Source organism: Drosophila subobscura, chromosome J (assembly GCF_008121235.1).
Source record: "Drosophila subobscura isolate 14011-0131.10 chromosome J, UCBerk_Dsub_1.0, whole genome shotgun sequence".
In the NCBI taxonomy this organism is placed as follows: Eukaryota; Metazoa; Arthropoda; class Insecta; order Diptera; family Drosophilidae; genus Drosophila; species Drosophila subobscura.
This window is the reverse complement of record NC_048532.1, coordinates 23,326,409-23,343,176: the sequence shown is the minus strand read 5'-3', so window position 1 is coordinate 23,343,176 and position 16,768 is coordinate 23,326,409. Positions and strand designations below refer to the sequence as shown.

General features: G+C 46.1%; 2 protein-coding genes across 6 annotated transcripts; both read left to right on the top strand.

Annotated features, from left to right (window-relative positions):
- Positions 1-354: 354 nt before the first annotated feature.
- LOC117894131 (sensory neuron membrane protein 2) lies at positions 355-10,135 on the top strand. Of its 5 annotated transcripts, XM_034801020.1 has the most exons (10): positions 355-1,216; positions 4,283-4,440; positions 4,505-4,652; positions 4,758-4,890; positions 5,610-5,662; positions 6,249-6,509; positions 6,581-7,013; positions 9,400-9,518; positions 9,577-9,702; positions 9,758-10,135. In XM_034801020.1, the coding sequence occupies exons 1-10, from the start codon at positions 1,082-1,084 to the stop codon at positions 9,932-9,934; spliced, it is 1,743 nt and encodes a 580-aa protein (XP_034656911.1). In that variant the 5' UTR covers positions 355-1,081; the 3' UTR covers positions 9,935-10,135. The 5 variants fall into 5 exon arrangements, with proteins under 5 accessions (XP_034656911.1, XP_034656914.1, XP_034656913.1 ...); XM_034801023.1 differs by lacking the exon at positions 4,758-4,890 and having other exon boundaries at positions 356-1,216; XM_034801021.1 differs by lacking the exon at positions 5,610-5,662 and having other exon boundaries at positions 358-1,216; positions 4,758-4,895.
- Positions 10,136-11,199: 1,064 nt separating this feature from the next.
- Positions 11,200-14,401, top strand: LOC117895868. The gene is given in 2 exon segments (XM_034803841.1): positions 11,200-12,449; positions 12,452-14,401. Coding segments are annotated over 2 exon segments (2,943 nt in total). The 5' UTR covers positions 11,200-11,441; the 3' UTR covers positions 14,387-14,401.
- The last annotated feature ends 2,367 nt before the right edge of the window (positions 14,402-16,768 follow it).

Genomic DNA, 16,768 nt, shown 5'->3' with positions numbered 1-16,768 from the left:
GCGGTGCGTTGGGCCAAACAAAAGATCTCTCGTCTCTATTCGCATATAAAGAAATTTCCCACTCGTACTCGCAGCGCAAAATAACTCAATTAGAATGTACAGTGAAAATTTGTGTGCTTTTTGTTGATTCATTTCGCTTTCAGTCCGGAAGTTTCCCCCGTTCAACCACCCACCAGTCGCGTGCTGGCATTAATTCAAATGTGCAGCTGATGGTATCGCTAGCCAAATACCCAGCCCCCCATCCCCATTTAGATCCGTGCCCCCCGCCACCCATACAATACCGTACGTGTGTGTGTCTCTGGCCTGTCGTGGTCCGGTGTGCGCCGAGAATCCAATAAAAATGTACCACAATTAACAAAAAGTTGTCACTTGCTCGCCGATGCCCCAGTGCCGAGGACCATTCGTACCCATCATCCAAAGTGTTTCTTGTGCGTTTATTTTGTGAATTTTGTTGTGAATTTTGTGATGCGACCCAATTAGCCAGCCAGCAAACAGCAGCAGCAGCGAGCGAAAAATTAACACAAATATTTTAATTATATCAGCTGATAGCGGAAAAAAGCTTTCACTGCACAACAGCCAAACCCGTTTTCATAATTTAAATATCGCACTCGTACCCACGAGAGACATAATAAGATATAGTAAAAGACGGCGGAAAGCCAACGACAGCGTCGCTTCGTCGTATTCGGCAACTTGTTTATTTCAAAATTATATATAACAAAAAAGAGGGAAAAAAACCAGAAACGAGTATCTTATAAATAGTGCGCTTTGTTTCGGCACACAACAAAAGCAAAAGCAAAAACAAAAACAAAAGCATTGACAGCAAAACCTCAACACCAAAAACATTCCAACAACTGCAACAACGGGCGGCTCGCTCCGGCTCTCCCTTGACGTAGGTCAGGCCAAAGCTCTCCTCAATTAAAAACAAAAGTTCCCTCCGCAAACAGCCGGCTTTTGAGGGAGCAGACACTCGAGAAGAGTCGAAGAGTCGAAGAGTCGCAGCGAGAGATTCATAGAGAGCGGTTACTGTTTTTATTCAAGAGCGAACGCAGCGACCCATGGGTCTCTGATCTGATCTCTACAGATGCTCCAATCAACGACACCGAAAATGATTCACTGGTCTCTGATCGTCAGCGCCCTAGGCGTCTGCGTGGCGATCTTGGGCGGCTACTGCGGATGGTCTCTGTTTCCCAACATGGTCCACAAGAAGGTGGAGCAGGTGAGTCCAACCAAAGGGATACCAGACACCACTAGGCTTTAGGACCGAGAGCTATCCAGCTTAGATTTCCGTAAGCAAATGGAAATCTAAGCTCATCGTTCATTAGAAACCTGACGGAGTCTCTTTACCTTAAATATTAGCAAATTCTCTCGCTGGACAGCAAACAAGAGGAGCTCTTGTTGACTGTGAAGAGTAAATATTGAAGCCACTAAGCCGCACGCAGTGCACACAGAACAAGTGGCTAGTGGACAGAGTAATCACACTCGCGTATTAGTCAGACTCGTGATGACTCAAAGAAAGTTCAGGGAACAGAATAATTAACAACCGACTTGATAATTCATTAAAGATTATGTTAAAATTAAATTGCTATTCTAGTAGGAAAAGGCAATGCCATAGCATTGGGACTGCCAACAATCCAACAACAAACATGACTGCTGTGGTCAATGTTTGATCCACTCCACCCATTATAATTACAGCTGATTACAAAATCGGATAGTTACGACAGAACCAGGCGACTGTCACGACAACCACACATTAATCTCCTTATCCGTAATGACATCGGTCGATGAATGACACAGCAGCAGCAGCAGCTGTTAGTCCCTCGCCCATTCCGTAATCTACTGACCAAAACGAGTGCAATTCAATCACATATGAAATAATTGCATGGATCTATTCCCTTTGGCCTGGCCGAAGCGAGCCAGATCGACTCGTGGATGCCCAGGGGTCACGCTTTGCCAGAATGCCAATGGCAAATGCAAATGCAATTGAAATGCAAGGCAACGCAGCAAGGCAATGAATTATTTCGTTACTTAAATGCATTTCATATCCATTATTGCGTTAGCCGTGCCATTAGAGCCAAAACACTTTGTTCTTGTCCTTCGCATTGTATTTATGACCATTTGTCCATTTTGAGCCATTTGAAATGCGTGTCATTGGAGGATTTAGTGAAGCGATGAGTGCATGACAAGATGGTGACTAAACACGATCTCAATTCTCATTCAAGTACTGTGCGATAAGATCTATCCCTTTTCTATGTGCACATATCTCCCGTGTGATGGGGTGCGACAAGTTGCCCTTCATTTGTGAGTCACAAACAAATGGAATACGTGACAAGATTTTCTAGAGAGCCCTTCCATCTGCGACTCTGCGACTCTGCGACTCGTATCGTGAGTAAAGATTCTCTCAATAATAACTCACGATCCCATCTCTGGGCACACGCTCGGCGGCTGGCGCTTGGCTGGATCAAGCGTGACATCTTCGCCGAACATTGTCAAGGGAAGGCAAGACGAAACCCCCAACCCAACCCAACTAGAAGTGCGACCACTTGAGTGAGTTGACTTTGAGCTCAAGTTTTGTGATTTATTTTTATTGCAATTAGAATGCAAACAGAAACTTAATCTTTTCGCTGTTTGCTCCGTATTTTAATTGTTGGAGCCGCGTAAAGTTAATTGCCCTTTTTGTGGTTTCTGCTTTGGCTTTGGGTCGTCAAGCGGCCATCGGCCGTCGGCCGTCATGTCACCCAAGGCGCAGGGACAGTGTTAAGCCCGAGACTGTTTTATGGGCAACCTCACCATTGTTAGCAATGAACTTCCGCGTGATTCTCGACCCTCAGATGCAATCTAGAATGGCCAGCACTTTGATTTTGATGGGCAGAAAACCCTCGAAGCCCAGCCGGATTGAGAGGGCCTTCAACTTGAAGGTGGCACATTGGAATGGCCCCACGGGTCGCTCCCGTAAGCAAGTAAACTATAAGCCATTAACCATTTCTATTTGTAATTCAAATGCAATCTCCAAAGACAAAAACAAAAACAAAAAACAAACATACGAGTCATGAATCGAAATCGAAATTGAAATTGAAATTCAAAGCAACTGAAGTGGGGATTCGATGGTCAACATATTTTGGATGGATGGTTGGTGTTGTGCAATTTGGCCCGAAAGCAATGCCAAACAATCGCAGCAGCTCTCTTCAAAGACCTCTCTGTGCGGCTCTACGAATATTACGCATACGCCTCTTTGACCCAGCGCATTCTTAGACTTCGCGCAATTGAAATGTTGACCACGTTTCTCTTTGATTTGTCGCCATGCCAAAACTGCTCTATTTCGCAACAATTATTTGTGTGAGTTTCTGAATGAATTTCAGGCCATTGTCAGTGGTCAGTCCGGGCAGCGTCTGAGTCGATCTTCGGCAGCGGGGAGCAAGCAGCTCTTGAGGTTAATTCAACGTTTTGTATGCTCTTAGATACGTTTGTATATTTATCTGTGCATATGTGTGTGTGCATTGACCTTGAAATCTGCTTTAGTCAAACCCAACATATGGATGTACAGACACATGTACTTACGCTGTTTCTTCGACAGTTCTTCAATTGTATCCAGTGCGAGGGGCGAGTGGCGAGGGGCCATAAAATTATACTGCTAGTCATGTTTCGAGCTTGTTTCTCTGCCTTGTTTTGCCTTCATTTTATGTTTTGCCAATTGAAAATATTTCTTGGCTGCCGAGTTGTAAAAATTCATAAAAATTGAAGGTCAATAAAACCTCCGTTTTCGGAGCATGAGAAATAATGTAATAAGTATATACACAAAAATATTCCCAGAACCCTCAGCCCAATTAAAAGCGATTTGTTTTCATTAAGTGAAATGCGAAATTAAAGCAAATGCTTCACTTGGTTATTGGTCATTGATCTCCCTTCAGCACTCATTGATAACTCAGAGAAAACAATAGCAATAACGATAGAAATTGCATTGCCCCAAAGCCAAGAAACAGATTTTCTTGAGCCGAAAACTGGTTTGGACTCCGCTGCGAGGGGAAGATTGAAGCTGATGATTTTGATTCGATTTTTATGGCCACTACTGCGTCATTAGATGCCGTAAATAAGAGGCTACGAAGCGTGATAAACAACATTAAAATGTTGTTTAATAAATTTAAGTATAATTAAGCTTAGAGATGGGGGGGAAAAGTGAATTAAATGTCAGATATATTAGCAGCAAATTAGCCAGAAATATTCTGGGTAGCGAATTTAAAGCAAATCTCAACATTTCCCTCGTTTCTTCCATCCTACCCCCCAATAGAGTGTCATTTTAGCGGATGGCTCGGAACAATACAAACGCTTTGTGAATCTGCCGCAGCCTCTGAACTTCAAGGTCTACATATTCAATGTGACGAATCCCGACATGATACAACACGGCGCCATACCCATAGTCGAGGAGATCGGACCCTACGTTTACAAGTAAGAACAAATTGTTTTGCCATGGAACGCATATCCAGTACAAATCGATCTTCAAACCCCACAGACAGTTCCGGCACAAGAAGGTGAAGCACTTCTCACGCGATGGCTCCAAGATCACCTACGTGCAGAATGTCCACTTCGACTTCGATGCGGATGCCTCAGCGCCGTACACCCAGGACGATCGCATTGTGGCCCTCAATATGCATATGAATGTAAGTAGCAGAGAACAGAGTAACGAAGACTGGCAAGAAATCAGACCAAATCATAGATAAATGTCTCGAAATGATGTACAAACACTTTTGATAATCAATTTGCAGGCATTTTTACAAGTGTTCGAAAGAGAAATCACAGATATCTTTCAGGGGTTCGCCAATAGGCTGAACTCCCGCCTGAATCGCACGCCCGGCGTGCGAATCCTGAAACGTCTGATGGAACGTATTCGAGGGAAACGTAAAGTAATTTTATTCACTACTAATTTTATCGAGAGTAGCAGCAGGAAACCCCTGCCCAGCTGGTGATGGTCTAAATTTACTGGTCTATATCGGCAAAGGGAATGGGAATGGGCTTGGGTTGATTTATTCCATTCAAACAACTCAACTGACTGAATCCTGGACTAAAGTGTTTGGTCGGTGCAAAGATTTACTCACATTTACTGGCATGCCTTGGTCTCTGACTTGACTGAATGGTTAATGGGTTCTCCACTGATGGCGCAAATAAGCGATACAATCTCTTAACTTTGTTTGTCTTTGTTCTGCTTTTATTGTTTGTATTTATAGTTATAATTTTACCCCAGACGTATGTCACGCATATCGGATATGCGATATGGGATATCGGAAATCGGATATGGGGGAACTGTTTGCCGAGCGACAGCTTCTAGAAGTAATTAACTTGATGAGTTCTTTTATCGTTGATTTTGTGCGCCGATTGTGGCAGACCAACAGTCTTGGATGTGGGTTAGGTCAGGATCGAATGAGGTTTATTCAAAAGACTCAAAGATACACATTTAGTGAGAGGAAATCTTTGCTGAACAAAGACAGAGTAGTCAGAGTAGAAACTATGATACAGAGAGACCCTAAACACGTCCCTTGAACACCACCCATTACAACAGTTTTTAGGTGAGGAACGCAAATAAGAATGAATGAACCATCTAATGAAATGCAATTTTATAGCGCCATTTAGCTGGGTTCACGGCATCTTGATCAGCATTATTGAAGATGTGAAAGTAAGTTGAACAACATTCTCCAAGCTCCTCCAGCCTCCTCCTCCGAAAGCTTTGACACCTCAACATTAACTCAAACTTCAGACTTCAGACTTCAAACTCAAGATCATCCACATCGGACAGACAGAGAGACAGACAGACAAATGGACACACAGATAGAACAGCTAAATTTTGATTGGCATTCACCTTGTGGTGGATCGATCCGTGGCGTGTTGATATATGAACTCCCTCGTCTATGTAAATATTTTGATAAATGGCAGAGTTGATTCGAAATGCGTTGAGACTCAACGGAACAAACACGGCAGCTGACAACCGAATGATTGGGGGAAACATCAATTTTCACACAAACTCGTATGAATATAACATAATTAATAATAACAAATTTGAGCTTGTGCTTTGCTACCATAAGCTTTCGAGCTACCAGCCCCGCCTACTACCCCGCTAATGCTTTATGCCTGCCGCCTGCCTGCCTTACTTTACCTTAACCTTTAACCCTTAACCCGCCTCACCTTGCCGTGCACCGCCGTGCCGCCGTAGCCTCCTCATTGATTCCTCAATTAACTCCTTCCGAATTCACGCTCTCTTTTAGTCCGTTTTGCAAATCTCTGAGAACGATCCTGGCCTGGCGCTGCTACTGGTCCACTTGAATGCCAACCTCAAGGCGGTGTTCAACGATCCTCGGTCCATGTTCGTGCACACCTCCGCGAGGGAGTATCTCTTCGACGGAGTGCGGTTCTGCATCAATCCCCAGGGCATTGCCAAGGCCATCTGCAACCAGATCAAGGAGAGCGGTTCCAAAACCATACGAGAGCAGAGCGACGGCAGCCTCGCCTTCTCCTTTTTCGGGCATGTGAGTATCGGAGCGTCGAACATCAGAGGAAACCAAACAATATCTTATCCACTTTCTGCTTTCCCACATAGAAAAACGGCTCTGGGCACGACGTCTACGAGGTGCACACGGGCAAGGGCGATGTTATGAAGGTTCTGGAGATCCAGAAGCTCGATGACACGCACAATCTGCAGGTCTGGCTGAATGCCAGCACAGAGGGAGAGACCTCCGTCTGCAACCAGATAAACGGCACCGATGCCTCCGCCTACCCCCCGTTCCGACAGCGCGGCGACTCCATGTACATCTTCAGTGCGGACATCTGCCGGTCTGTGCAGCTCTTCTACCAGACGGACATCCAGTACGAGGGCATTCCCGGCTACCGCTACTCCATTGGCGAGAACTTCATCAACGACATCGGGCCGGAGCACGACAATGAGTGCTTCTGCGTCGACAAGCTGGCGAATGTGATCAAGCGGAAGAACGGCTGCCTCTACGCGGGCGCCTTGGATCTGACAACCTGTTTGGGTGAGTGGAGTGACAGTCGCAGTCGAAGTCGCAGTCGCGACTCGATGAGATCGAGTCAGATAGTCCATGGATAGCCCAATCATAATATATAGATTGTTGGGAAGGCTGAGATTACATTGTGAATGACAGCATCTACGGATAGGAGGAACGCCCCAAGATAACCAAAATCAGATATTCAGCTCTATGGTTTCCTCAATCGTGAACCCAAAATCAGAGTTTATGGATTACATCCAATGGAAAACTCCGATGTTATTCGTATTTAATGCAAAGAATTTCCAAAATATTTGTGTTTACGATTCAGTTATGTTATCTGTCGCTTATCTGTAGTTCCTCATGTTATTTCACAGTCTGAGCTGAGTTTAAATTCCGATTTGAATGCGAGTAGAAGCCCATAAATTATGTAGATCACAGACCCTGCCTCATGGCGGCATTTGCAGCTTCTATTTTTCGATAATATAAGTCTGATTTCATTTAATTAGCATTTTATTTATGTTGCTAGTTTACGCATTCGACAGTTTGTTTCTTCTTTTATTATGAACACTTTACTCAAATGCTAACGATTGAATCTTTCATCCGTTCGGACGCGACGTATTTAATCTTAGCCCACTTTAATTGGAGCAATGCCGGCAGACTGCCAAATGGTCATTCCTAAAAATATCGACTGCAAGCTGCTATAAAAACCATCGATGAACTTTAAGCGGTGCTTATTGTCGGATCTGCATTACCATTTTCTTTCGTTTGATTTGATTTTGTGTGATAAAATACGTACTAGCGTTTTCGCTAACCGGAAATATTTGGAATAATATTTGACAATTTGTTTGCCATTCATTGTTTTGTTGCCTTTGTTCATTTTGTTGTTATGCAAATGAGTCTCTTTATGGTCGTAGTGTTGTGTGTTGTCTTATGGCGATTAACCGGCCATTCAGGCAGAACAGAGAACTCCCCCAAGGCACTCCAAGAGCCCATCTGTCATCGCGTGGCTGTGGCTCTGGCTGATGCTGATGATGGTAGTGGTGGTCCGAGTAGATTACCCGAGTAATTATCAGGCGAGAAATACTAAATCAATTTAAAACAGAGTTTAACGAATGTACAACACACGACGATTGATCTCGGAAGGGGGGGATCCAATTCTAGTTTGTGTTTTATGGGACTTCTATGCTAATGCGCTGAAGAGAAGTGCAAACCAAAGGCATCAACACTCGCAGCTCATCAAATTTAAATTATGCGCCACGAAACCGTAAAATAAAACACTGAATAAAATGGAAGATTTCCATACACACGCGCTCCACCCCCAAAACTGACAAATTGCAAGCGATTTTGATTGTGATTCTCCATCGCCATGGACGTGGAGAGGAATATGATCATTTTGTGTGGGCTGACTTCGTTCTTCGTTTGATCTTCTTCGATTGTTTAATTTCTTAATTAACACTCGAGTTGGAGAGGAGCAAGAAAAACGTTTAGCTTCACATTTGGAATCCAGTTCTGCCCCGAGGGGCATTGCGCAACTGAAATCAAAAGTGTTGTCTTAGCGTCTGACTTAATTCATCTATGAGTTTGTGGAGTTCATAAAAAAATACGTACATACATACATAGCAAGTAATGAGCTCCACTTCATCATGATGTTCTCGAGTGCATTAAATTCTGATTGTATACCCATGGCAGGGAGGGTATTATGAACCAAAACAGACTTTGCCATTTGGGGAACTGCTTTTGATAAATCTATCATGGGAACAGTTCGTCTACAAGGGTATCCAGATCGTCGACTGCCGATCATGGCCTTCCTTTCTCGATCACATTTGTTGTGTGGCGTTTTTTGTTTGGGTGTTTGCCGATCGCACACGTTTCCAGCTTGAGATTCTTTTGGTGATTCCTTCTTGGCTCGAGCTCATCTTTTTTTTATAATTGTTGAATCGTGAGTTAACAGTTTCAGTAATGAGCATTTGGAAAACATAGTTCGTTGTCTGATGAGGAAATTCTTGCAAATTGGTTCAGGCTTTGGCCTCACACCAACCCCAGTCCCAACCGCAGTCCGAAGTGCTTGAGTAAATAACTAGATAAATAAATAAATAAAATGTTGTTCTGGCAAAACGTGAGCCGAGTGCTGAGGGCCAGAGCTTCCGCAACTCTCTAGATACTCTGAGAAATATTTTCAATTAATTTAATTGAATTAAATGTAAGTAGCTCGCAGCCGTAAAGGTCAGGCAATCCTGTTTTTATTTGTTTTTTTTTTTGTAATTTTTAAATTATTTTATCAATGTAAACAGAACAATTAATATTGGAAGCGAATTGGAATGCATTGACACCTCCAAAGGAGCTGGTTATGCAAATGAAGATGTTCCTCTTAAGTCTTTCGTAAATGTATAAAGTTGTAATTATTTCTTTATAGATGCCCCTGTTATACTGACGCTGCCGCATATGCTGGGCGCCTCGAACGAGTACAGGAAAATGATACGCGGCCTCAAGCCAGATGCCAAAAAGCACCAGACCTTTGTCGATGTACAGTCGGTAAGTCGCTTGTCGCCATACTCCCGTTAAAGATCTAAACTTGTTGGCATTCCATTAGCTGACGGGCACGCCCTTGCGGGGCGGCAAGCGGGTTCAGTTCAACATGTTCCTGAAGAGCATCAACCGAATAGGCATCACCGAGAACCTCACCACTGTCCTCATGCCGGCCATTTGGGTGGAAGAGGTAAGTGCCACCTACTATAGATTATTGTCTCTCTCGCTAGTGTGTGTTTCTGCAGGGCATCCAACTCAATGGGGAAATGGTGGCCTTCTTCAAGAAGAAGCTAATCAACACTCTCAAAACGCTGAACATAGTCCACTGGGCGGCTCTCTGCGGAGGCGCGGGCGTGGCCCTCATGAGCCTGCTCTACTTTCTCTACCAGAAGGGACGTGGCGTGGAGGCTCCCCTGAAGTAGAGATTATGCCTCCAGAAGGGGGAGGCGGAGACGGTAGATGTACTTGTTATTAAATGCTTCTGAAGATATGTATTCGTGTTATCCGTGCTACCTTTTGTCTACGAATTTGTATATAATTTATTTGTTAAATGTGATTCTATTGTATTGTGATTTAGCCTACTAAAACCCTACCATAAACTAAAACTAAACATGTTGTCGAATTAAAATGTGAAGATAATATTGATGTTTCGTTTGCGTTCCTAGAAGTGAACCTTTGTAATCGCTGGGCTACTTCATTCTTCCAAGTTCTTTCAAGGATGAGGCATTTGTGGTTGACCACAAAAAGCACTTTGCATATTTTGCACACTGAAAACCTTGATCTAACCGCCTCTCCCCTTCAGCAGTGACTCAAGTTCAAGATCAACTAATGAGGGAATACAGGCAGTAAAAGTATTAATCAATCAGCGACAAACAGTCTTTGGCCCCACAATTTGCACAGACTGCCAATTAAAATACAGTTTATATTGCACAAAGTGGCTATCAAAAAAGGCAGCCGAACAAAAATAGTTTTCGACTTGGGCAAGACCAGAGACCATACAAAAAGGCTGAAGCTAAAGCCCAAGCCCAGGTCCAAGCCCGAACCGATTGACCAATTCCGAGATGCAAACAGAAATATTTCCCCCGAACTGTAGTTTAAACATCACTGTCCCAAGGTATTTTATTTGCCTTACAATGCGATTGCGATTGAGACACCCGAGACCGAGACCGAGGCAGAGACAGAAACAGAGGCTGGGTGGGGTTTTGGCAATGCTGATTGATTGACAGCTGCGAGTCGCGACTGTCGATGGATTGATTGAGACTTGCGAGGCGATTAAAAACGCGTGAAAAACGCTTGCGACTGCTCAGGTGGATCGGTACGGCTGCCTCTCTGTCGATAAATATTTGATATTAATTTCATTAGCCAAATGACCAGTTAATGGCTGTCTGGCTGCCTGGCTGCCTGGCTGGCTGTGTGACCGACTACAGAACTTTCTAACTTTATTTGAGATGGTTCAATTTTATTCATGCTGTTTCTGTTGCTCTTTCTGTGGGTATATTCCATTCTTTTGGGGATTCTTTCTGTCGGAGAACCTTTTAAGCTCTGGTCAAAGTAATTATGCAATAGCTACACAGCCACACAACCAGTTTGTCGCTGTCGTCGTCAGAGAAGTCGTCGGCGTCATATTCAAATTGACTTTAGGCTGAAGATGCGACCGCTCGCTGTTTCAGTAGTCAACGAAACGCTCAAACGCACGCAGCAGCTTCAAGCTGAAAAAAAAGACCTCACCCAAGCCAAAGCCACGCTGAAACCGAAGACGAATCGCGAGCGCGTTTAAAACCGCTTTGCGCGTGAAGTGAAATTTACAATTTAAATTAAGTAAGGACCGATCCCCTCTCCTCAGTTCGGGAGCTTTTGTGTAGACTCTGGCGCGTGGTGTTCTATATAAGAGTGAGGCTCGATCCAGAACGTTTGTCAGATCATCGCAAGATGTCGAAACAGTCGCTTCTGCCCCTTCTAGTGCCCCTCCTGCTGCTGCTCAGTGTCTGCTCCGTGGGGCGGGTGTCGGGCAAGATCTTCGACCGCTGCGAGCTGGCAAAGCTGCTGCAGCATCGGTTCGGACTACCATCTGTCCAGGTGGCGACCCTGGTGTGCATTGCCCAGCACTCGAGTGACCTGAACACGGCAGCCCTAGGCGGCACCACTGGACCCGGAGGCGGCTCCCACGGTCTCTTCCAGATCAGCGACGTCTACTGGTGCTCCCCACCCGGACAGGGCGCGGGCTGTGGCCTGAGCTGCTCTCGCCTGCGGGACGACGACATTGCGGACGATGTCCAGTGCGTGCGGAAGATTTATACGGAGCACCAGAGGATCTCGGGCGATGGATTCTCCGCGTGGCAAGCCTATGGCGCGTACTGTCGCCAGGATGCAGCCTCCTATGTGGCAGGGTGTGGCGTGGGCGTCAGCAAAACAGCTCTCTCGGTTGCTGCCTCCTACCAGCACCCGCAGCAGGTGAAGCTAAACCACTACCAGGGATCACCACAGGTGGCGGTGGCGGTGGCGGTGGCGTTGGCTCCCGTCCAGCGCGTCCAAGGGAAGATCTACAACCGCTGCGAGCTGGCCCAGGAGCTGTACTACCAGCATAAACTGCCAATGCCCCAGATCCCCACATGGGTGTGCATTGCCCAGCACGAGTCCTCCTTCAACACGGCAGCGGTGGGTCGACTCAATGCGGATGGGAGTGCGGATCACGGACTGTTCCAGATCAGCGATCTCTTCTGGTGCACCCACGAACAGCGGGCTGGAAAGGGCTGCCATGCGACGTGCAACCAGTTCCTGGACTCCAGCATATCGGATGATGTGCAGTGCATTCGGAGGATCCATCAGGAGCACACCCAGATCTCCGGCGATGGCTTCAATGCCTGGACTGTCTACAAGAGGAACTGCCTGGATCAGCATTACGAGCAGGTGGCGGCCTGCTTTGCCAAGCCCCAGGTTATCGCCAGCCATCCAATTCCATTGGGGCATCCGGATCCCCCACCAAGTCCAAGGTCAGCTATGCATATCAATTCGCTCAGCAGAAGATCAGTCCAGTGGCCAATCAATACCTTAAGCCAGCACCTGCCGTGCTCGCCTACCAGCGCGTGGGCGTGAGCAGCTATCGGGGCAATCCCTTCTTGAGGCCGCCGCCAGCAGTGCCTCAACCCCACCCCAATGCCATTGGCTTCGTTGGAAAGGGGGGCCAGAGCCTGGCCAATCCCTTTTTCAGCCACAAGCAACCACAGCACACAACGCACTACCAGCAGCAGTTTCAGTATCTGCACAGCACACAACCTCCACACTCCAAACAGTCGCCACAAAACACACCAGTAACCACATCCGCATACACATCTACATCCCGGAGGGGTACGGGCACGGGTAAAGTTTTCAAACGCTGCGAATTAGCCCAAGAGTTGTATTTCTCACACAAATTTCCCATGCAGGATATAGCCACCTGGGTGTGCATCGCCGAACATGAGTCCTCGCTCAGGACGTCGGCCGTGGGGCGCCTCAATGCGGACGGCAGTGCCGATCATGGTCTCTTCCAGATCAGCGATCTTTACTGGTGCACCCACGGTGGGGCAGAAGCAGAAGGTGGAAAGGGCTGCCACATTAACTGCGATCGCCTGCTGGACTCTGACATATCGGACGATGTCAAGTGCATACGGACTATCCACGAGGAGCACACGAGAATATCAGGGGACGGCTTCACGGCCTGGACTGTCTACAATGGACACTGCAGGCAGCGGACCAAAGCGGATATAGCCGGCTGCTTTGAGGCCACCGATCTGTCAAAGGAGCAGGCGCCTCCAGCCAAGGGAAATGAGATCGTAAGGAAATCACATCCCCAGATAGCCAAGGGAAAGATCTTCAAGCGTTGCGAGTTGGCCCAAGAGCTGCACTACAAGCATAAGCTCCCCATGAAGGAGATTCCCACTTGGGTGTGCATCGCGGAGCACGAGTCCTCCTTCAACACAGCAGCCGTGGGTCGACTGAATGCGGACGGAAGTGCCGATCATGGCCTGTTCCAGATCAGCGATCTCTACTGGTGCACCCACGGCGAGGGAGGAGGCAAGGCCTGTCACATTGAATGCGATCGCCTGCTGGACTCTGACATCTCCGATGATGTGAAGTGTATTAGAACGATCCACGAGGAGCACACGCGGCTGTCGGGAGATGGATTTAATGCCTGGACCGTCTACAGCGGTCACTGCCGCCACCAGAGCTTGGCCATGTTGAGTGACTGTTTCGATGGCAATGAAATAGCGAAGCCGCAAAAGCCGAGTCCGTATGCAGAGCGGCCGCAGGTGAAGCCACAGCAGGTGACTGAGAATCAGCCTCAGCAAAAGATCGCTGCCAGTCATGGGTATGCGGGCAATCCGTTTCTACAGAACCTACAGGCCGTGAAGACCTCTCAGGGATCTAGTCAGCAGCTTGCCTTATTCAGCCAGCCCAAAGAGAAGCCTTCTCCATCCTCAGTCTCAGGCAGTGCGCCATCGAGGAAGCCCAATTACGATCACAATCCCTTTCTTAAGGCTCCTGGCTCTCCCCGTCCGTCTTCCACTTCTTTGCAGAGTTCTGCGCACGTCAAACCCAATGATAATCTCCCCTATGCCCAAAACCCATTCCTCAGCCTACTGGCAAAGCCAATCGTGCCTGCACGATTGCTCGTGCCCTCGGTCAAACCCTCAGTCTCAACGAAGTCTCCACAACATGTAACAAGGCCATATATCAGCAGCGACAGCTTCCGCAATGAAGTGATCAAATTTACGGCCACATCTTCAGGTACAACAACCACATCAACCACTAAGCGCCCCATAACAACAACAACAATTAAAACAACTAAGCGCCCCACAACAACAACAACAACCACTAAGCCACTAAGCGCCCCATAACAACAACAACCAAAACAACTAAGAGACCCGTAACAACAACCGCAAAAACAAATAGATTCCCCATTACAACAACAACAAAAACAACTACTAAGAGCACTGCCAAAGCGACTGTAAGACCTACAAATTCCACTCCTTGGGCATGGCAAACTCCCACTAAAACATCGGCAAAAGCCAAGCCCGCAACACGCCCCCCTTCGACAACGAGAGCAACAACAACTCGGTATACAATTGCTACGAAACCCACAACACGTGCAGCAACAAAACCTATTTCAGGCCATGTAGCAGTAACGAAACCAACTACTCGTTCCACGACAACAACACGCCCACCCACAACAGCGAGACCTACCACCCGCCCATCAACAACAGCGAGACCTGTAACGCTTTCTACAACTGTAACTAAACCATTAGTATTTACTCGTTCCACAACAAAACCAACCCGTCCAGCTACAACAACTCGCAGTGTTCCCAGCACCCGCGCAACTGCCTCAACGAGATATACAAATCGCACAGAACCCACCATTCGTCCAACTACAGCAACTCGTCCAACATTACCAATGCGATCCATAACTCGATATGCAGCCATAACGAAACCCACCCAACGGCCTGCAGCAAGACCATCCACTTCTTACTCAGCAACAGCCACACCTACAAATCGTCCCACGACAACCAAAACTCTCTCTAGCACAACCCCAAGGCCGTACCTATTCACTTCGACAACATCACCGAAGAGTTCCACCACTGCAGATCCATTCAGCCATCCTTTCTTCCAGAAATTCAAGGCTAAGTTTGAAAAGGCTCCCGCTCCTGTTCTACAAAACAGAAAACCCACAACAACAGCACCTTTGCGTCAAAGCCCGAGCAGCACCAGCACCACCACCAGCAGTCCGTACTACGCCAAATATCAGGAGAACAAAGCCAAAGCGTCAGCCAAGACAAATTACTCATACAATTTTGGTCAGAATCGGACGACAACGAAGCGACCTGATGGTGCAACAACCAACACGGCATCGAGAGCGTCCCAATCAGCTTTCGACTTGTATCTAAATTGGAACAAAAACTAATGGGCTCCAAAGAGCTGGAGCAGCTATGGAGGAAAAGGGGCTATGGCAATTTTAAGACTTGTAAATACGCGTTATTGATTGATGTAAAACAGCTTGTTTAGCATAATGGCGAATACTCATACATTATTAATCGTAAGCATTATAAATAGGATTTAGATAATAAAATAAAACAAAAATAAGCGACACGCGAACGCGAGTTCGAAATGTACGAAAATTAATTCAACTTTAGACAACTCGCCAAACGTCGTCGCCTAGTGCGACCCTGGCATTAGCTGGAACATTTTGATTTATTTTCATTGATCTAACTTGTTTTTGGCCGATTCTCTGCCTTGTTAGATGAACTGCTAAACGTCGCAACAAAAAATAGGATATTCTGAAGAGAGCCAAGATGATGGAGATGATTGTAAGGGAATTACCTGTTTTCGCAGGATTATATGTCGTCGCTGAAAACTCCAGCTCGAATCCAGCAGCATTTGTTACAAGCCGACATTCCAATTAAACTGTAAGTCCCGTTCTATTGTGAACATGTCCAAATAACGGAACTCGAAAATTTATAGTAGGAACACACTTTCCCGCGCGCAAATACCGGCACACACATGCATACATACATATGTATGTATGTACATACAGACACATACCGCGAATAATATCTGGCCGGCGATTGCCAAGATTCACTGCACTGATCTCACATATTAGCTTAAAACTCCGTCTGCCGACACTCCAATAAAGCCAGTCCCGTTCTAAATATATCGTGCATTTCCAAACCACGAAACCCGACACGCACGTTTACGCGCTAAAAGCGGCACACACATGCATATGCACATACGCATCGCGGCTGACCGCGATTGCATAGATTCACTGCGCTGATCTTACATATTTACTTAAAAGTCCGTCTGCATTGAATTGTTTTTGTTCCTCGTGTTATCCTTAATACAATTTTATCATGTACTATTATTTTAAATAACAGATTTAGCACACAACAAAAAACCGGCAGATTGCGATCAACGCTTGCGATCAAATTTACCGTTCAACTAGGGCTGTCAAGCACACGATATGTGAAAATATAATATATCGTGATATTTTTTTGCCAAAACATCAATATGGTGAAATATTTTTTATAGTTTACGTTTGGTCCCAATAACTTCAAGAACGGAAACGAAAACGACACGTGCTCCGCAGAAGAATATAATTCATTGTTTTCTGGAAGAACAGGAGAGAGCATTTTATTCACCAGTAGTAGTTTGTGGAGTATTTTCATATTGAACCAAGAAATCATAAACACCTACTCAAAGGGATTAAAAATGTGGAGCGAAGAAAAGTT

Excerpts from the sequence above, each read along its gene's own strand:
- LOC117894131 (XM_034801020.1), top strand. The coding sequence starts at position 1,082 with ATGCTCCAATCAACGACACCGAAAATGATTCACTGGTCTCTGATCGTC. Across the intron at positions 6,510-6,580 it reads CCTTCTCCTTTTTCGGGCAT|AAAAACGGCTCTGGGCACGA; the intron begins GTGAGTATCGGA and ends TTTCCCACATAG. Across the intron at positions 9,519-9,576 it reads CCTTTGTCGATGTACAGTCG|CTGACGGGCACGCCCTTGCG; the intron begins GTAAGTCGCTTG and ends GCATTCCATTAG.